General features: G+C 36.7%; 2 protein-coding genes across 4 annotated transcripts; one reads left to right on the top strand and one right to left on the bottom strand.

The window, feature by feature from the left end:
* The first annotated feature begins 9,713 nt into the window (after positions 1–9,713).
* Positions 9,714–15,716, top strand: LOC146512846 (receptor-type tyrosine-protein phosphatase beta-like). Its single transcript, XM_085170926.1, has 9 exons — positions 9,714–9,909; positions 10,753–10,870; positions 11,226–11,480; positions 11,590–11,835; positions 12,418–12,663; positions 13,263–13,508; positions 14,239–14,496; positions 14,611–14,841; positions 15,451–15,716. Exons 1-9 carry the CDS (start codon positions 9,847–9,849, stop codon positions 15,714–15,716), a joined length of 1,929 nt encoding a protein of 642 aa, XP_085027052.1. The 5' UTR covers positions 9,714–9,846.
* On the bottom strand, positions 15,715–20,795 carry LOC146512845 (uncharacterized). 3 transcript variants are annotated; one of them, XM_085170929.1, is made up of 11 exons: positions 20,562–20,792; positions 19,439–19,525; positions 18,966–19,106; positions 18,706–18,845; positions 18,462–18,598; positions 18,263–18,356; positions 18,010–18,109; positions 17,633–17,892; positions 17,356–17,542; positions 17,057–17,184; positions 15,715–16,970 (listed from the first exon to the last, which is right to left on the bottom strand). In XM_085170929.1, exons 1-11 carry the CDS (start codon positions 20,680–20,682, stop codon positions 16,653–16,655), a joined length of 1,713 nt encoding a protein of 570 aa, XP_085027055.1. In that variant the 5' UTR covers positions 20,683–20,792; the 3' UTR covers positions 15,715–16,652. The 3 variants fall into 3 exon arrangements, with proteins under 3 accessions (XP_085027055.1, XP_085027054.1, XP_085027053.1); XM_085170928.1 differs by having other exon boundaries at positions 17,356–17,892; positions 18,706–18,824; positions 20,562–20,795; XM_085170927.1 differs by having other exon boundaries at positions 17,356–17,892; positions 20,562–20,793.
* Between the last annotated feature and the right edge of the window lie 490 nt (positions 20,796–21,285).

Here is a 21,285-nt window from a genome sequence, read left to right as displayed (position 1 = left end):
ATTTTTTTTTTTTAAATCTATTTATTTTCACGGGGTGTCTTAATACTATATTCAATCTGAGCAACCCATATTTTCTGTACCTTTAAGACAAATGAAGGTTTATGTTACAAGTATTCACATAATGAACACTCTGTCATCTACATTCAATAAGTCTAATTGCATTTTCTGCCTGAAATGTTTTGTAATTGAATTAAATGTAATTGATATCAATATTTTTTCATTAGCAGAGTCATTAGTCAGTCATATGTCAACAGTTTGGGGCATTTAAAATGTCTGAGTTTGTATCTTCCAGTTCAAAGTGTCTTTTTTTAATCCCACTATTTTTACATAACATTGAAGCAATCCCAGCAAATAATTGCAAAATTATTGGTTAAAGGCTTCATTGTGTTAACCTCCGGCTAATGTATGACATGATGGCTCCATCTTGTGGTAATAATAGGAAATGTCAAATACAACTGGGAAGAACTCAACTCAGGTGACTGAAAGTACTGACAGTACATCAGTGATAGTTATGAAAGATTTGAGTAATTTGAGTGAATTTAAATGCCGGCACATCATTTTCAGATCACCGCGGAGTTTCGCTACTCAGGTTAAACGTAATATATAAGTCACTTAGACAACCTAAAAATGTTATTGTTGGGCTTTTTTCAGTGTTTTATTTGTTCGTGAGTAAATCTGTTTGGCTGAGATTAAAGTTATTACATTAGATTAGATAAAATAAAACTTTATTAATCCCCCGGGTGGGTTCCTCCAGGATTTTCACACTGCTGAATAAACATCAAACAGAAAACTGATTAAACAGAAGTATGAGACGGTCGAGAATTTACGCCAGTGTTCTGTTATATTTTAGATAGCAAGGAGCAGACGGCCGAGTTTATTAAACCCCACCGAGACAGCGGTGTGAAGTAGTCAGACTCGAACGTCAAGGAAGGTGGTAGGGAAGCAGACAGCAGGGGCGATTCTAGAATTAGAATCGCCCCTTTGGGGGTGCTGAGCACCCAGAGAGCTGCCCAGCCAGGCAAGATAAACCTGTCTCTGTCAGTCCCTGCATCCTTAAATATTGTCCCGAGTTCTCTCTGACTGTCACTTTGGTGCATTTAAACCCCTGTTCCTCCATGTCCTCATCGTCTGTTGCATTCATCTCCATTATCAGTCATCATAATTTTACCATCTCTGTGTAAGTCTGCAAATTTCTTTATTAAATCATAAGATTCTTAAATTCATCAAATCTCTCTGTGCCTGGGTCCTCGTCACAAAACATGACATCACTGTTTTGTACATTTTAACACAATTGAATCCCCACATTTGTGAAAGAAAAGCAAAACACTTTTTTGAAAAGTCTGTAACAAAACCATCTAATCTGATCAAGGTTATTTAAATGCTGCTAAAGAAGAATGGATTGGAATAAAAAAAATACATATCCTAACCTTAATTACTGGGTGAGAATAATGAATGATGCTCTTAGTGAGTAAGAAGTAAACTGAGTGCATTTTTTGGACAGAGATTCACTTTTAATGTGTATGTATAATATAATACAGATACATAAAAAACACTCCCGAAACAGAATAAATTGTTACAAATAAATTATTACATAATATTAATAAAAACTATAAAAATGGAGGCAACTTTGCCTGTGGTAGAATGTATACAATGTGTACAATGTATGCAGATACTAATTTTACTAATTTAATAATACTAATTTTCTGTTGTAAGATTTATGAGTTTCATGCTTTCATAGTGGTACTTAGGAGAGCTTGACATTTTATCAGGTGGTACACACTGTAAAAAGTTTGAGAAACACTGAGAAGTGTATGTGTGCTTTTGGAAAACATTTAAAGCTGCTGTACAGAATCTTTGAAACAAGCTTAAAACATTTTTAGAATATAAACAGAGCATCTGCTTCTCTTTACAGCTCCTCACTCCACCAGGGCTGTTTGGCACCTTCTGATACTGTGCAAATGTGATGTACGTACTGCGGCAGTCATACAGACAAGTGGACAGTCCAAAAGCTGGCCTACCTATTACTGGCTGAGGTTTTAGAAGAGTTGTGGCTGAACCACATAAAAATATATCATTAATTTTAATCTCCCCAATCAATTATAATGTTATGTTGGGATGTTGTTAAAGAGGGTCAAAATGTTTCAACCCAGTTTGTTTTGCAGATTCTGTATAGCAGCTTTAATATAGGGAGGACACAACTTCCAGATTGTGTGAGTTTCTATTGTGCCTGTCACTGTTCCCTGTCTGTTTTCTTACCTGGTTCTTCCTGACCTTGCCCTTTCTCCTCACGTTCCCCTCTTTCCTCTCTCCCTCTTTGGACTGACAATCATACACAAATAGATTGTATTCAATTAGATGAAAATTAAATTAATATGAAAAAATACTATTGAGATCACTAATAAAAAAAAGTCCTCTCTCAGTGTACTTTCAACCAAAAGGCAAATAACCAAACCACATGAACATCTAATAAAAGATATAAATATTGAAACACTGATCCAACATTATTCTTGATTGACGGATCATTTGATTTTACACTTTTACCTGAATGTGGCTCCTTTTTTTTGAAAAAACTTCCTCATATCCATTATGAACCTGGCTGTCTCTGCACACACACACACACACCAGGAGTTATAAGGTTAATGGGCATTCAGTCAGTTAGCTAGTTAGTATCCATTTAAAACAGGACAGTGGTAACAACTTTAGGCTAAGGAAAATTTAAAGTTTTAGATTTTTAAATAGGCTGTATACATTTCAATGGGAGGAACAGGACGGTGAAATATCGCTGAATTTACTACAGAGCAGGATGGATTGTAGGGTAGCAAACATTGTCGGAAAACACGTTTTCAACACTGCAGGTTACCTGGTGTAATTTTTTTCAGTTAAAAAGCTGAAGCACCCCCAAAAATGGGCTAAAATCGCCCCTGCTATGCAGACATTTCAGGTTTCCAAGGTGAGCAATTTATTTACAGTGAACTTAATTTAATGTAACTTAACAAAACTTCCTCCCCAAATAAACTCTATTAACAAAACTCAACATAACATGGATTTGGTGACACAGCTCACCTCTCCTCTCTCCTGCATCTGGTAGAGACTGGCTTTAAATAGGGCCGTCAATTTCCCTCCAATTGCCCAACCAGTACCACTCACTCAACTGAGGGATCTAAAACTCTACACAGATTATCCAAAAACACAAAACCTCTACACACTTCTAACACACACATTTACACAACTAAATGGCAGTATTAACGAAAGGAAAAACATTCAACAAATCCCTTTAAACCTTAACACAAACAAAAGGAAGCATGTCTATGGACAAAGAAACCCCTCCACTTGGTTTGACCTGCTGATGTCATATGTGACATCATGAGGACTTTAAAATGAGGAAATGCGTTTCCCCACACCTGACCCTTATGACAACTGAAAAGACAAACAAAGTAAGTATGAACAAATGACTTAATCTGTAACATAATAAAATATAAAGAAACATAACTTAGTATTTGTCTTAATTTGCAGAATGTCTGGTTTGCCAGCAACAGAACGCTTACACAAACAAACCCAGGATAGTGAGTGAAGCAATGTTACTTGACAAATAGCAAATCATAGCAAATACATAGAAATAGAATAATGTGTACAATGTGCAAAAAAAGGTAAACACATGTGGGACAAATGGAGAGCATTGCAACTGCTCCTCCGCTTTGTCACAAGCGGTGACGCTAATCAGAAGGCTAGACGTCCAATTTCCCCAGCCGTTTACTTCCGGCCTACCCGACCTTCTGAGGACCCGGCCCACGTAGACTGCGAAGGCCGGGTCCTCAGGAGGATGCAGCCCATGAATTTGGACACGACCAATGTTACCTAGACTTGAGCAGCCCTTTTAAGAGCGTGAGGCCCAGGTTCGAATCTTGCCCATGGCAGCATGTTTTCAGCAGACTCTTCAAGCTGACGGAACTTCAACCTGTGTAGTTTCTTTCAGCGAATTTTATTGCTTGGTCGGGATTTCAGCTAATTTATTACAATTTGCAAAGTTTTTATGATTTCAGCAACTTTTCTAATATGGACTTCAGCTTCTACACCTGTCTTCAGCAGACAGTTCAGCTTCTTCATGTTGTGCCAATTTCTCACCTTTCAGCAACTACTACTTTTAATGGAACTTCAGCTTGTTCAGCTTGTTTTAGCAGACTGTTTTGGTTGTTTAATATTTCTACTATTTTATTACAATTCTGCAAAGTTTTTATGATTTCAGCTTCTTTAACTGTTTTCAGCAGACAGTTCAGGTTGTTCTGCACCCTGCACATTTTTTGTGTCATCATATCTCTTTGTGAACGTGAACTGATTTGGCTCACTGAGATGAGCAGCTGCCCTGATTCTGGTCGACACAGGTTCGAGTCCTACCTGTGGTCAGTAGCGGTTTTTGATATTGGCGGTTGTCCAGGGCAGCATCGTGGTGGGGGTGGCATCAAGGGCATCGGCAAAAAAAGTTGCTCGTATTCATGCTGCCCCGACATCATGCCAGCGAATTTTGGGGATGGCATAGGCATGGATCAGTTTTCTATCACCCATTTGCGGGGAGTAAGGGCGCCCTCTGTTTGCGACGTGCGCCTGCTGCTTGCAGCACAGAGAGGAGAGGGCGGGGCACCGGGGGATTCGCAACATCTAATAACCTACCCGCAAAATAAAACAAAATAAAATAAAACCCAACAAACACGAGACATAATGATACAGAATTATAATTTGAATTGATGTTCTTTCGAAATTCTATATGCGAAAATTGAGCACGAGAACCCTCGGTGCGCCTGCTTGCTGCTGAAGTCAAAGTAAACTGTATTGTCTTCTCCGCTACATATAGTACAGTACATAGAGAGACAAGACGATGAGGCTCCAGTTATGTATCCTGAAACAATCAGAATCACAATCAGAATACTTTATTAATCCCTAAGGAAATTATGTGGGTCACAGTTGCTCCAAGAAGAAATGGTAAAAATAGTAACAGTAACAGACAAAACTCCAAACAATACATTATGTTACAGATCTTACACATTTAAGAAATATCACTAATATATACAGATTACTCAATTATAAATATCCAGGATTAACAGCGGTGATTATAAATAAATATCAAGAAAATTGCCAAGAAGATTACAGAGTAGAAAAGAGCGTGTGTAAAAAGGGTGAAACTACTGCAGTGTTTACAGCGTATTAGATGGAGGAGTTATACAGGGAGATGGCCACAGGCAGGAACGATTTCCTGTGTTGTTCCGTGGTGCTTTTTGGTAATCTCAGTCTCTCACTGAGCGTGCTCCTGTGAGTAGCCAGCATGTCATGGAGTGGGTGGGAGGTATTATCCATGATTGTCCTTATCTTGGACAACATCTACCTCTCAGACACCACCCTAACGGAGTCCAGCTCCATCCCCACAACATTACTGGGCTTTAGGATCAGTTTATTTAGTTTGTTGGCATCTGTGACCCTCAACCTGCTGCCACAGCAGGTAACAGCATAGAGGATAGCACTGACCACAACCGAGATGGAACATTAATTAGTAGGGATAGTGAAAACTTCTGTTTATGTTTGTTAGCCACTTGGCTATGATAGTAAACAGTAGACACTGATGTAGCTACTGAATCTTTCGGACTGTGTTCAGCACAATATTAATTAGTCACTTTCAGTTGTTGATTTGTCCTATTCTCATTGTATGACGAATTATGACGGCTATTTGTTAGCCGTTTGCATACTATGCATACTCTCTCTCTCTTCATACATATGTGTGTGTGTATGTTTCTCTGGTTAAATTCAGTATGGTTCTGACAGCAGTTTTTACAATAAAATATGTTAATGTACAATCCTTAATATGTTTTATGTGTGGGTGGGGTGGAGGGTACCGGGGCACCAGAGGGAGTGTTCGCCTAGGACGCCAAACAGGCTAGGAGCTGCAAGTTTGTGTGATTTGTTTATATTTTGTATTCTTTTCCTATGGTTAACTAAAAAACTTTTGAAATGCTCTATCCTGTTCCAAACAAGTTTGACTCTTGAAACATCTCCTAGAAACCACTTTTAAAAGGTTCAGTCAGCTCAGCTTCTCTCACAGTAACACTACCATGTGGTCAGCCACATAGCTACATTTCAGAACACACTGCCTGTCCTTTATAATGCATTCAGTTTTCTCCAAAGTTAGTCCATATCACTGTTGGAAGACCTCAAACATTACCCATATGTTTGATCTAAGATAAGTTTAAATATCTGGGGGTGATCATTCAAAGCAACGGACAGTACAGATGAGAGGTACAGGCAAGGTGGAGTGATTTGTGACAGAAAGGGATTAGGGAGAGTAAAAGGAAAAGTTTACAAGATGGTAGTGAGCTCGGCTATTATGCATGGCATGAACAAAAAGGAGGAACTGAAAAACAGCTTACAAATGTCAAGCATAAGGGTGCTATAAATATTGCTGCTTGCTGAGACTGTACAAAAAAAAGTTAACACGTTTCACCGTAATGTCAGAGAAACCAGCCAAAGAGAGTAAACCAGACAGTCTAGTTTCCACCACATTCTAGTTTCCTAAGAAGCCATTAGACCCAAATCATTTTTAAAATTGTTTAAAAATATGAAAAATATGAAATATGAAAATAAGTTAATATTGGCACCAAATTTAACTAGCACTAATAAACATGAAATGAGCAGATGGAGGTGAAAGATCTCAAGGCGCGGAAGGAGAAGTAACTATTTAGTTAGTCACTTGCCAATAAAAGAGACCAAAAGTTATAAAGTTAACAATTGAGCTGTAACATCCCAGGATCAGAGAAATTATTATTGTTAGAATATCATGTAGCTAGTTCAAGGTTATCTTAGGAAAACAAAGGAATTTATAGAGTTCAAAATATGTGGTGTCATTTGAGATTTGTATGAAAATTGACAGTTGTGACCACTTGTAGCTTCCTGAATCCACTTTGTCTTTACACATCGTGGTGATCAGATAAAGCTCACTGTCAGTTACCCTGCTAAGAGGAACTTATGCAGTCAAAATGATGATCTATTAGTAGGTGTTTAAAATGCATCAACAATTTACAAAGAAGTGTTACACAGTGCAAACAATTTGTCACCCCTTTTCTGCTCTTAGGGTGCCTCTGACCCCACTACAGCAAATACACCAATAGTGAAATCTACTGGACTTTGTAATGTAAGAAAGTGATCAGTGAAACAAACAATGAATGCAGCATAATCAATGCTTCAAATGTGGTGTTGACTTTTTTTTTCTTGTTTTTAGGAGCATAACTCTCAGGATAACATTGCTAAGAAGCACCAAGTCCTGCCCCATCTCACCTATGGTGGCTTTTGTTTTAAATGTGTAAACACACCTCTGTGCACCAAGATAAAAGCAAAATGTTTGTAAGTTACCCAGCTCAATAAATTCAGTTCAATTCAATTTTATTTATATAGCGCCAAATCACAACAAAAGTCGCCTCAAGGTGCTTTATATTGTAAAGTAGATACAGAGAAAAACCCAACAATCATATGACCCCCTATGAGCAAGCACTTTGGCGACAGTAGGAAGGAAAACCTTGCTTTTAATAGGAAGAAACCTCCGGCAGAACCAGGCTCAGGGAGGGACGACCATCTACTGCGACCGGTTGGGGTGAGAGAAGGAAGACAGGAAAAAGACATGCTGTGGAAGAGAGACAGAGATTAATAACAGATATGATTCAATGCAGAGATGTCTATTAACACATAGTGAGTGAGAAAGGTGACTGGAAAGGAAAAACTCAATGCATCATGGGAATCCCCAGCAGCCTACGTCTATTGCAGCTTAACTAAGGGAGGATTCGGGGTCACCTGGTCCAGCCCTAACTATATACTTTAGCAAAAAGGAAAGTTTTAAGCCTAATCTTGAAAATAGAGATAGTGTCTGTCTCCCGAATCCAAACTGGAAGCTGGTTCCACAGAAGAGGGGCCTGAAAACTGAAGGCTCTCCCTCCCATTCTACTTTTAAATACTCTAGGAACAACAAGTAGGCCTGCAGTGCGAGAGGGAAGTGCTCTAATAGGGTGATGTGGTACTACAAGGTCATTAAGATAAGATGGGGCCTGATTATTTAAGCCCTTGTATGTCCTTGGAGGCCATCTTGTCTTGGCGGTAAAGAGGAAAACCGCCTCAAATGCAGCTCTTTTATAGAAAATGGGCTGGCAAGAGTAGGAGTTTGGTTGGTCAACCATTTGCAGAAATTTAAAGTCATTAGAGAAGTGTAAAATGACCTTTAAAATATGTATTTTCATACATGACACGTCTGCTTTCATTTTTGACAAGTGATTGATAATGTTAGGATTATTTGTGAAAACGAATCTTCTTTGTTTGTCCCTCTCTGGAAGGATTATGTCATGGGGCAGTTTGAACTGAGAAGGCGTGGTCTGAGAGGGTATAAAGGTGGACTTAGAGAAGAGAGAGAAAATTGTTTGGCAGTATTTGAGGATTTTTTTTGGGTGGGGGAAGGGGGGGGGGGAGTGAGTAATGTTCCAGTCCACACCTCTTTTAGTCCACACTCCAGTTGGTGGTGGTAATACACCATTTTGTTGTTTGCCAACTGCCAATAAAACTTAAAAGAAGAAGAAGAAGAAATGGATAGGTTGCTATTTTGGAAATTCCTGTGTGTGGGTGTAAAAGACTGGCCAATAAACTCTGTTCCATCAAGTCAGAGTGATGTCTGCTGTTTTCCATTCCACACCTCTCTGCATAACAAATGTGATCCAAATATATAATATAATGGCAATGGCATCAAAATAATGCATAATGTCTGTTTCTGTCATGTCCAGTGCTGTAGCAGGCAGGATGACACAAACGCAGGACTCAACAAAGGAGGCAACTTCACTGCTGTAGAAACAAACTCCAAAACAAACTCATGACAATAAACATACACTGCTGGTGTGTAACATGTTCATGTTCAGAACTGAACATGAACATGTTACACACCAGACAAGGAACTATCAAAATAAAACAGAAAACATGAGACACAGACTGAAATGCAGACTTGACACTGGGACCGAGGACTACTAGGTATGAAAGAAAGAACACAGGGGAGGCACAGAGACACAACCTAAATTCTAGAAACTACAAAGAATAACTGAGAAACAAGACTATGACATGGATAACACTAAATCAAAGAATATTTAAAATAACAAAAAATGCAAACCCTGTGACATTTTGTCTAAGGATGAACACACTCAAAATGTTGTTTTTGATTTTGATTCTGAAATGTGAGTTTCTCAGTAACACACTCGTCTTCCATAAAATGTTTGACTATGATAAAGAATGAACCTGAAAAATATTCAGGTTGTGAGAAAAGCAAGGGCCGCTTAGGCTCTCGGATCAATCAGAGATCCATGGCAGCCATACACAAGTTTTTATAATGTCTTAACATTTCTGTCTTAAACTTAAGAAAAAACTTTAAATCCTTTAAAAAAGTATTTTTTAGCTTACAGTTGATAGCTTTGCCTGTGATTAAACATAAAAACACATTTTTATTTATATATAATAAAAATACACAATCAGCATGAACTACCAGTTACAGAAAATGTAAAGTGATTACCTTTAATAAACACATAAAACAGATTTGAACTTGATTAATGTACCCTTGACAAGCAGCAGACGGTTAATAATGAAGAAATGGGTGGGTCTAAGGTCTCTGTATTTATGCAAGGCCCTAAACCACTTGCTAATAAAGTTACAAGAGGAGCATAGTTAAGAATTACAGTCAGTGTTGGACAGTAACCACCCAGGTGCTAAGAAATCATTTGTGTTTTTGTCAAAATACCAGCAGAGGTGAATGTGCAGAATGTGTGCCAGTTACAAGTCCTGAAGACGATGAAGCTTTTATCTCTTATCTCAGACCACTTGTTGCTCTGTGTCTTCCTGAGTCTACTCTGGGTAAGTTTTTTTTTTACCTTTCACTTTGATGGTGATCAGATAGTGAAGCTCAGTGTAGGTTACCCTCGACAAAAGGAAACAGTGCAGTCAAAACCACAGTGAAGCCTAAATGCATGACATGCTTCATTATGTATTTTAAACACTATAGTTATGTTTTGTGAAATAGTGGTTTGTACAGAAATACAGGAACAACAAAATCTTGTTAAACGGCATGAAAATTCTGGACTTTTCCAGATTTTGAAACATGAATTTATTCCTTCTTTGCAACACCGATCTGGTTCCTCTGAGAACAAAAAGAGCATGAAGGAAGAAAATTCAACAATATCTTAAACACTTACAGTGTTCATGATTTAATCAAATCAGATGTGGAATTTTAAAGAGTGTGTCCGAGCAGAAATGTGTTAGATATTTTATAGAACAATGATTAAGTAACTGTAGCTATAATATACAATATAAGAATAAATATGATTTGCATTTTTAGTAAAAGCAAACACTTAATTAATAGATTTTTTGCCAGCTCTGTGATTTTTATGTTATAGATGTTGCTAGTTGTAGAAGCTGACACATAAAATGCTAAAATAATTTGACACTGACTTATTTGTTTCCTGCACATAATTTTTTTTATTTTTAGTGAAAGTTTTTGTTCTTATAAAGCAGAATGCTCAGAGAATATCTCGAAGTATTACTGTTTACATAATGTTTATGATATAATGTAGATGTCAAATTAAAAGCAGCAAACATCGCTCTGTGAGACTGCCACAGACTCGTGTTAACTGGGTATTCAATGGTGATTTTTTTCACAGATTTTAGATTCTGTAGTTTTCACTCTTTTTCTGCTTTTAGGGTACAACTGACTCCACTAAAACAATCACATCAACAGTGACGACGACAGTGACAGCAGGACAGCGAAGTACAGCAAAAACAGAAACAAGCACAAGACTAAGAACCAAGCTGCTGACAGGTACAACACAAAAATCCACTCCACTAACTCAAACAACACAAAAATTTACTTCACTGGCTCAAACAAATCCCACTCCACAGACTTCAACAGAACAAACAACTACATCTACAACAGCAAAAGCCCGTAAGAATGAAACACTATACTTCGACTTTTGTTGGTTATCGGTAACACTGAAGTGAATGTCATTCTGGGGTTTTTATTGTGGTAAAAGGTGAACACCACTCTCAAATCATCACAGCTCCTGACGATGTAACAAAAGGCACAGTGGTACAAAGGAGTGAAAGCAGTATAGTCAGTGCTTCAGTTCTTGTTCTTTTTTAACTATAACCACTGTGTGTCCTCTTTTCTTTTCCAGCTCCAGATAATGTTGACAGAGTGGATGTGACCACACAAAATGAGAATAGTATAACTCTGACCTGGAACAAGGTTAACAACATCTCAACATACATCCTGCAATATGGTGATATAACAGAAAAGATTAATAAAACTGAAGAAGGACCCACAGTACATGTGGTCACTTCTCTGACTGCTGGGACAAACTACACATTCACTCTCTTCACCACGTCTGATGGACTCAACAGCAGTGGATACACATTCAGTGCTGTGACAGGTTAGTGAGCACTGAACAAAACCTTCAGTCTAATTAAAACATAAACAAAATACAAGATGTTGTTGGGAACATTATTTTAGTTTCTTTTGTGTGTGTTTTTCTATTCTAGCTCCTCGTAATGCTGAAGAATTCAAGGCCATTGGTCAAAATGAGACCAGTATAAAGCTGCAATGGAAAACAGTCCCCAACATCAACAATTATATTCTTGCGTTTAATGAAAGAGAGATCAACATTAGTAATTCTGAAAAAGAATACAGAGTGTTAGATTTGACCAGTGGAACCAGATACACTTTCACTCTTTTCACTGTGTTTGGAAATGTCAGAAGCAGTGGAATAAACTGCATCACAGTCACTGGTAAGATATATTTTCTCTATTATAGATAAATAAACCAGGATGGACCGGCTCATTAGTACTTGAAACTTTAGCTGATGGAGAGTTGTTGTTTTTTGTTTGTTTATCAAAGCCACTTTCCTCTGTTATCTTTAGCTCCACAAAGTGTTAATAATGTGACTGTGGTGCATCAAAATGAGATGAGTATACCACTGGAGTGGGACAAGGTTAAAAACATCCCAGAATACATCCTACAGAATAATAACATAAACATTTGTTAAATTTTCCGATTTGAATATGTCAAATTCTAACCCTACCTATAATCCTAGACTGCTTACTGCTAACCTGGTGGAGGTTAACAGATTAAAAACATCTAAAACAGTCATAGTCCTTTAAAATGTTCCACAGTTGATGCTCCTCTACAACATGAACAAGGGCAGAGCTCTATAATGATGTTTAAGGTTTCTCAGAAATAGAAGAGTGTAGCTCACCTAATATTTTTCAAAAGGACTGATAAAAATACTGAAACTGAAGCTTCGCTCCATGTTTCTGTTTCTGCCAGAAAATGTTGTTACAGTCTCTTGTTTGTACGTTTTTCTATTCTAGCTCCTCGTAATGCTGACAAATTTAAGAAAAATGGACAAAATGAGACCAGCATAACTCTGGGGTGGAAAACAGTCCCCAACATCAACAATTATATTCTTGCATTTAATGAAAGAGAGATCAACATTAGTAATTCTACAGAAGAATACAGAGTGTTAGATTTGACCAGTGGAACCAGATACAATTTCACTCTCTTCACTGTGTTTGGAAATGTCAGAAGCAGTGGAGTAAACTGCATCGCTGTTACTGGTGAGATGTAATTTCTTTAACATAGATAGATAAACCAGGATGGACCAGCTAATTAGTACTTGAAACTTTAGCTGATGGAGAGTTGTTGTTTATTTGTGTGTTTTTTTGTTTGTTTGTTTATCAAAGCCACTTTCCTCTGTTATCTTTAGCTCCACAAAGTGTTAATAATGTGACTGTGGTGCATCAAATTGAGATGAGTATACCACTGGAGTGGGACAAGGTTAAAAACATCCCAGAATACATCCTACAGAATAATAACATAGACATTTGTTAAATTTTCTGATTTGAATATGTCAAATTCTAACCCTACCTATAATCCTAGACTGCTTACTGCTAACCTGGTGGAGGTTAACAGATTAAAAACATCTAAAACAGTCATAGTCCTTTAAAATGTTCCACAGTTGATGCTCCTCTACAACATGAACAAGGGCAGAGCTCTATAATGATGTTTAAGGTTTCTCAGAAATAGAAGAGTGTAGCTCACCTAATATTTTTCAAAAGGACTGATAAAAATACTGAAACTGAAGCCTCGCTCCATGTTTCTGTTTCTGACAGAAAATGTTGTTACAGTTTCTTCTTTTTGTGTTTTTCTATTCTAGCTCCTCGTAATGCTGACAAATTTAAGAAAAATGGACAAGATGAAACCAGCATAATTCTCGAGTGGAAAACAGTCCCCAATGTTGACAATTATCTACTTGTGTTTAATGAAAGAGAGATCAACATTAGTAATTCTGAAAAAGAATACAGAGTGTCAGATTTGACCAGTGGAACCAGATACAATTTCACTCTCTTCACTGTGTTTGGAAATGTCAGAAGCAGTGGAGTAAACTGCATCGCTGTTACTGGTGAGATATAATTTCTCTATATTTTCTTATATTTTTTTGGGAACATGGTTATATACTAGCTTCTCGTAACATAAACATTTGTTAAATTTTTCTATTTTTGTCTGATGTACATTTACAACATTAGACAGGGGACATTGAAATTTAATTTTTATAATTGCTAAAGGCTTAGGAAACATAAATGGTTACTTAAGGATGAAACATTGTGAATCAGACTTTGTAAAATTGTCTTTATTTCATCTTTAGCTCCTGATATAATATATTTAAATGGACAATATAAGTCCAAGTCGATATTCTATATTTTCCTTCTGGCCTGCCGTGCCATTTATCCATCCTGGCTCCACCCACCAACCATATCTCTGTGAAGAAGGAAGTGTGCATCTAACCCTGATGATAGGCTTGTGCTTGTGATAGAGCAGCAAATATGGATAATGTGCTCTTAGCGAGCAGCATGCTTAATTATTATATTTTATACAATAATTATCTAATTATTATATTATTAGTACATACTATTTATTTATTGAATTTTGACTGATCTGATCACCTGATTGGAAACATACATTGATGCTGAGCCATTTAGCTCACACACCTACTCAGACTTAAGTTTGTAAAAGCTTGTGATAACTGAACTATCTCTATACTCCTGTATGTTCCACAGTAACATGTAGCTATTTCATTTTAAAAGAAAAAGATGAACAAATTCCACATCTGAGTTTTGTTTTTGTTTTTTCAGTTCCAAAAGTGGTGCCTTGGGTCAATGTGACTGAACGATTTGCTAACAGCATAACTCTAGAGTGGGAGAACATGAATAAAGCCTGGCAATACGAGCTTCAAATCAATGGTGATGTGTCAGATAGTGTGTCAGACGTCTCCTCGGATACAATCAGAAAAGTAGTGACATCTCTTCAGCCTGGAGCAGAGTATGATTTCAGCTTAACCACAGTGTTCGCTGGACTCAGGAGCACTCCTTATACGAATTTCACTGTAACAGGTAAAAAAATGATCTCTGTTAGACTTTTATAACTTTTTCTTGTCTCTTTTCAATGAGTTGTGTAAAAAAGAAGAAGCAGGTTCCTGTATATAACTATTTTCTCCTCTATTTCAGCCATCGACTGTGCCAGTGCAGACTGGAAAGTTACCAACTCATCAATCAAAGCAAAGATTGAAGGCTTGTTCTCGACCGCAACCACCCGTAATGGATCTAACGTTCATGTTAGTGATGGACATAAAAATGTGTCGTTTACTGGACTTTACCCTGGTGCCACCTATAATATCTCTCTTGTCTATGAAAAGTCTTCTAGAGTTTTCCTGCAGTGTGAACACAAATTAACAATTCGTGAGTACAACAGAAACCATTTGAAGGACTAACATATTTTTAATCTGTAAATTAGTTTTTAAGATCTTAAAGTATTCAGTCATATTGGTTACAGAAAGATTATCTGTGAATTTATTTAATTTAGTTTTTACCCTTGCATTCAATTTTTAATCTTAAAAAAGTTTATTGCAGAAAAATTATTTTGTTAACATACCTACATACCACAGGTTAACGCAGTTATATAATATGATTCAGTATTAATATATGAGCTTTAACTAACTATCATTTTATTAATAACTGAAGAATTCATTCTGATGAATTAGCTCAAGAAATTAAAAAGCTTAAAGCAGAAAATGAGTAATTCTTTCAATATCTAATGTGTCAATGTTGAGGTCTTTATTTTTAGTTTTTATGTGAAAATCCCAAAAATATAACAAACTTTTTAAACTGTAGTGTACGGCTTTGAATTAAAAGTAAAGCAAATAATCTTTCTATTTGAGAACAAATTTAAAAATGATGCACTTTTCATAGACTCTGTTTTATAGTATAAAAAGTTTAATTATATTTACTATAAGTCATATATTTTCTGCTTTAGTTGTGATTGTAAAATCTTTTTCTTGTTTTACTCAGTTCCCCCTAATCTAAATGCTCACTGTGAGTACTGGGCAGCTGGATACTCTGTTCTTATTAAATGGACAGCCCCAGAGGGCGAGTGGACTAATGCGGAGGTGAATGTGGCTGGAACGACTCACACAGTAGCTAGTCCTGAAACTGAGATCATAATCAATAGATTCCAACCTGCCAAAAAATATAAGGTGTCTGTAACTTCACTGTCTGGGGTGAGGAGTTCTGAACCGCATGTTTTTTACTGTCAGACTGATCCAAGGGGTGAGTAAAAGTACACAGTAAAATTCGGAGTGTTAAAATAACACTTAAAGAGTTAAATTTAACACTGGTCCCGAGTCTATTTGGTCCCATTCGGAATTGGTGTTAAATCAACTCTTTCTATAGTGTTAAAATTTTAGAGTAAAATTAACTCTAAATAGAGTAAAAATTTAACACTGAGTAACACCGCAGAGTGTTAAATGAACCTAACACTACTAGTAGTGTCATATTATTTACTCTATCATAGTGATAAATTAACTCTATTTGAGTAAAATTCCACTGATTTTTAACACTGAATTGAGTTATTTGAAATTAACACTGGGGGTTCAAATAACTCTGATGGGAGTTGATGTTACTCTATACTGTGTTATTCATACACTAATCTCTAGTGAAAAATTAGCTCTCATTGAGTAAAATTTTTAATTAATTTTACACCAAGTAGTGTTACTAAAACTCTTTCTGTAGTGTTACCTTTACACTCAATTTAGTGTTTTGCAGCATGAAAACCTGGTTTCTAATAATTCTTTAAAATATAAAACAAGTAAGCAAAAACCACAACTAGATAATACGTTTAACGGCTTTATTTTGATGTCAGACTCAAAATATTAAAACATCTCATGTAGTGTACATAAAACACTACACACACAAAAGCAGTCATAAAACACTTCTTCACATTGCTTCTTCTTTAACTGCCACATCAGGCTGTAAATTAACATCAGTGTCAGGCTGTTGGTCGAAATAGTTAAGGTGTTTGGTATTTAAATGTTTTCTAAAACCTGAAAAAGTGCCAAACACACAGCCACAGTCACGCAGGGCACATTTAAGGCAAAGATTTCTTCCAGGTAAGTAACCATGGACTAACCGTAAATGTCTAACAAGCATGTTTGAACCAGTAAACTCAGCCTGACAGACAAAACACTTCATGGTGGAGAATTAACCTTCAAGCCCTAAAGAAGCAACCTTGTCCTTATTTCAGCAACTCTGGGACTTTCTTTGACTTTGCCAACATCTATATTGTACACAGTGGTTTGGATGAACGTGTACATGTTGTAAAGCATGGTGTTGTAAGATGTGCCAAACACAAAATGTGCTTTAAACAGTTCATCAAAAGCACCAAGTGAAGAGGTAGACTTGCATGGTATGGCATTCTTGTCAAGAATAATGAAGAACTGGTGGATGTCATTCTTTTTCACCCCAACAGCCAGGAGGTAGGGTTGCGTGCTGGTAGTGATGGCATCAAGGTGCTCTTGGATATTTGTTCCAGTCTGAAAAGACAAATACAGACAGGCAATAAGAATCAAGTGTTTCTTAAACTGGTAATTCATACCATAAAAACAGAAAAGAAACAAACCTTCTTGAAGACCACAAGATGCCTTTCTGCTTGAGAAGCTGACACCTTTCCTGGTCTCCTCCGACCCTGACCAGATGGTGGAATCAGATGTAATAGCAATAGAATCGCTGAGAGGTCACTGTCCCAGCCTGAAAAAAATATTTGTTTTTAATAAAGTTGAATCATCATCATCAATAACAAATTTCAATGCATCTGCATTGACAAAATGTTTGAGTAGACCCAAAATACAAAAGGACAGTTGTTCTGTGACAAACATTATATATGCTGTGAATGTGCTAATCAAAGAAATAACAGCTCACCAATGTCAGCATTAACTTCAGTGCCATCCTCAGGAGAGTCAGCTGCCAGCAAGAGTTCTTCCAGGTCAGTGGTAGAAGGAAGCTTTCTGCCTTGTTGGATAATCTTTCTTTTGAATGTTGTTGGCCACCTCTCCAGCAACCTGCCTGATACATCCTCACCAAACATCAGTACAAAATCCTGTTCAATCTGTAACAGGGATAGAGAATAGAGAATTATATCTGCTATCTGCAAAAAATAAAATGTGTTTACATTGTCAACGTAATGAAAAATATTCACCAAGCCTTTGATATCTTTGAAACGTGGAAAAACAGACAGTATGTTGCTTGACAGCAGGGGGTCAAGGACCATGTTGTGTCGATAAACAAATGTCAACTTCATCTTCTTCTTGACTGTGTCTTCATCAGCTGAATGTTTCATCAGAGAGATTGCTTCCTTACACGCATCCTCACTCAGCACGTTCTCTGTAACAAACTGCAACTCTCGTCTGACAGTTGGTCCGCCACACTGGTCTTCACCCGATGATCCATCTCCTGGTGCTAGACAATATGAAATACAACTTTATCAAAACTAATAATAACATTTAATAACCATTATTAATACAGAACCACAATTTGGAACTGTATTATATGTTTCCACTTAATTATAAATGTTACCTCCAGATGATAATCGCCTCTCTTTAGCAGTGCATCTCTGTATGGTTTTAATCCTCCAGGCCAAGTACCCAGTGCCACTCTCGCCATCATAATAATGTTCCTTGGAGAGTGACATATACAGACATTTTGCTTATTAATTTATCAGTAAGTTATGTAACCATGAACAGTTGATAAGGACATACATTTTGGCAGGATTTAAAATTTTGATTTTAGTTGATTTTAGTTGTATCAGTTATTACTGTTAGCTACTTACATAGCCATTTTTTGAGTACGGGTCACTGAGGTAAGGGAAAAAGGTTACAATTCCTCTGGCATACATTTCTTTTACCTGCCGTGGTGGTGATGTACTGCAAGATCAAAAGGAAAAGAACCAGTCAGCTTCCCTGGAATTAATAGAGTTTTAAAATAATTTGAAAATGATAGTAAAAATCACAGGGCCAGAAATAAATTACCCATTTTTTTCTGTCATGTCAGCTACCAGTATGTTGACCATTTTTCTTCTGGTTTCATCCACCAGGGACTTGGTCCGATTGTACTCATTTATTATACGTTCTCCACCAGGTTTGCTGGTGAGAATGGATTCCACCAACTGCAAAAAACATTCTACATGTTGATATAACCACTACAGTTCAGAACACTTAAACTACAAACAAAAAAGACACTATTAGAAGAATGTGGAAATCTGTTAACTCTTACTTGCTTAGCTTCTGCATCCAGCTTCTGACGTTTCCTCAAAGGGCTGTCTGAAAGGATGACAGTATCCTGTGAATCTGATGAATGTGGCGATGATAACTGGAACCGCTCAGGAGACACTTCTGCAACAGATGTTTCAAGACCTCAAAAATAGGAGCAAAACAAATCAGTTTAGACTCATTTTATACACTCTTTGATTAAACAATGTAATAATGACACACACAAAAATGACATCCAATGAAACACACATCACTCAAACAAACCTGTTTCATATTTGATGGTTAGTACTCCGGTTGAGGGATCTGTTACTATATCCTCAAATACATCCTCATCCAACTCAGTCCCTGAACTATCAAAAACTTTCACTCCTTCTGTTACGGCTGGCACACCAAACTTTGCAAATGCTGGAAACAAGCACACAACTTTGTGTAAACAAAAAGATTACATGACATCGAATGTTTTGTAGCTTAAAATGAAGATCATTTCAAGATACTTCTTCAAAAGTGAGTCAGATAAATAAAAGCTAAATTATTAAGCGCCACTAACATGCTTGATAAGTGGTAGATTAAAATGGGTGACACTCACATTATGCACTTTTCCCCCCACTAAATATACATTCATAACTAAGATGCTTCCAAAACACAGATCATTTTCAATTAATCATAAAATGCAGTTTGAAGAGACTAAATAACAAAAAGAACTTAAAGCCCCTTGTACACCTTTGTTGGTTTCTTACCGGCAATCAAAAACTCCTTAAGGCTTGGCTCAGATACTCTAACAAATTTCTGCACACCTCCGAGTTTTGCTTTAAGCAGCATGCTTCCTGTAGACAGTAATTTCTTATAGTCAGTGCTCTTCATTGAACTACAGTGAACAGAAAATGTGAATATTAAAACAGTCCCATAAATACCAGCAAAATAGCCTTGCAATGTTATTTCTTATTGTATGTTACTTTTATGTCAGTGTAACAAGGTGTTTCAGTTCTTTGGCGGTAGTTTTTAGCCCTTTACTAAATGAGTATTTCATCTACAAGAGATATAATGCTCAATACAAAACTAAAGTAATTACTACTACTTTTTACCATTTGTCTGATCTAACTTAGCACTAGGGAGTCAGTATTTTGTCATCATTAGTTAACATACTGAACAGTCTGGTAACCAAAATGGAAAAAGGAGCGGGGTAACTTTTGTCAATACCATCAACTCACAATAAATACAAACGCTGTCATCTTAAGTTCAAACTACTAAAAAAGAAAAGCATTAAAAACTGAATCCTGGACATTTTGGATACTTTATCAAGCTTATAACACCTGCTGGTTGTACTCCTGTAACTGTAAAATCGCTGAAGACAGCCGAGTTAAAATAAGACAATAACCTTACTGAAAACGACCTCTATATCTGGTACATAGGTATCAAAAAAAGAAAAATGTAACATTTAGTGTAAACCTTTAATTAGTTAACGCTTGGGTTACATAATTTAAAATTTAAAGATAACTAGCGAATTGCCCGCGCACTGAGGTTAGCCAAAATGCTAGTTAGCTAGCTAATGTTAAGATGTAGATCCCAACACATGGAGGGTTTAATTTAATGGAATTTCGAACATGCTAGAACACAACACAATCACCACTACACACTGAAATAAATTTTGATAACAAGCCTTACAGTCCAACACTGATATCAGTCAACTTTTTTAGCTAATTAACAACCTTACATTAGCATACAGACAGTGTCACATTTGCTTCTGGTACAAAATCAAATATATAATAAACATGGACAAAAGGAATGTAACCTTATTTTAACGTGCTACCTGTGCTTAAAATGTCGAATTGTTAGTTTAATAAGTAAATATGAACAACTTACCCTGCAACTGATGTGAAGAAAATAGCGTCCTGAAAAATCCTCTTGGTTTGAAAACGAGTCTGTGGTGGGAGGAGCTTTCTAGAGTAACGTTGACACTTCCTCTTTTAACTCCACGAATCATCACCCACACTGGGGGGCGTTTTGCTCCAGCTGTTGTTATAATGACTCTATTAGAGTAAATACACTTTAACACTGCTGATTTAACACTGGGAAATTTACTGTGTAACTATATTACCATGTTGCGGCTTCATAACAATATACAGTATTTTCAACTTTGACTTGATTACAAATCATGTCATTTCACTCAAGTTTAAAAATAAACCTCTACATTTTTTTTAACTTCATTGTATTTTAATCATGCCTTTGCTCCCTTTAGAAGTTAATTTACTTGAGTTATCTTCGTCTAATATGAAATGTGTTTGGTGATCTGAAAAATCTAATTTTAACAAATATGCAAAAAGCTTAGAAGTCATAAAGAGAGCACTGTATACTGTCCCTAAATGCCATTTCATTGACACAGCTATTAAATTTGACAAAACATAAATAGTCTGTTTCAATGCTACAACACAAAACATCTCTAATTTAAATTTAACTGGCATCCACACTCAGGTTCATTTGTGCTGAGACTCTTCCGCCATCTAGTGGTCTTCAGTCCTTACTGCTTTTCTACTGGTCTGCTTCTGTCTATCTACTGGAGCAGGAAGATGACAAACAATCCAGCTGT

Source organism: Neolamprologus multifasciatus, chromosome 8 (assembly GCF_963576455.1).
Source record: "Neolamprologus multifasciatus chromosome 8, fNeoMul1.2, whole genome shotgun sequence".
In the NCBI taxonomy this organism is placed as follows: domain Eukaryota; kingdom Metazoa; phylum Chordata; class Actinopteri; order Cichliformes; family Cichlidae; genus Neolamprologus; species Neolamprologus multifasciatus.
This window is presented reverse-complemented; position numbering and strand designations above follow the sequence as displayed.

What these genes read in the sequence shown, in the direction of transcription:
- LOC146512846 (XM_085170926.1), top strand. Translation starts at nt 9,847, where the DNA reads ATGAAGCTTTTATCTCTTATCTCAGACCACTTGTTGCTCTGTGTCTTC. An exon ending in TCTTCCTGAGTCTACTCTGG is followed by an intron (nt 9,910 to 10,752) that starts GTAAGTTTTTTT and finishes TTCTGCTTTTAG; the next exon opens with GGTACAACTGACTCCACTAA. An exon ending in AAACTGCATCACAGTCACTG is followed by an intron (nt 11,836 to 12,417) that starts GTAAGATATATT and finishes TTTCTATTCTAG; the next exon opens with CTCCTCGTAATGCTGACAAA.
- LOC146512845 (XM_085170927.1), bottom strand. Translation starts at nt 20,682, where the DNA reads ATGATTCGTGGAGTTAAAAGAGGAAGTGTCAACGTTACTCTAGAAAGC. An exon ending in TAAGGAGTTTTTGATTGCCG is followed by an intron (nt 19,107 to 19,438) that starts GTAAGAAACCAA and finishes GCTTGTTTCCAG; the next exon opens with CATTTGCAAAGTTTGGTGTG. An exon ending in ATCTTGTGGTCTTCAAGAAG is followed by an intron (nt 16,971 to 17,056) that starts GTTTGTTTCTTT and finishes TTGTCTTTTCAG; the next exon opens with ACTGGAACAAATATCCAAGA.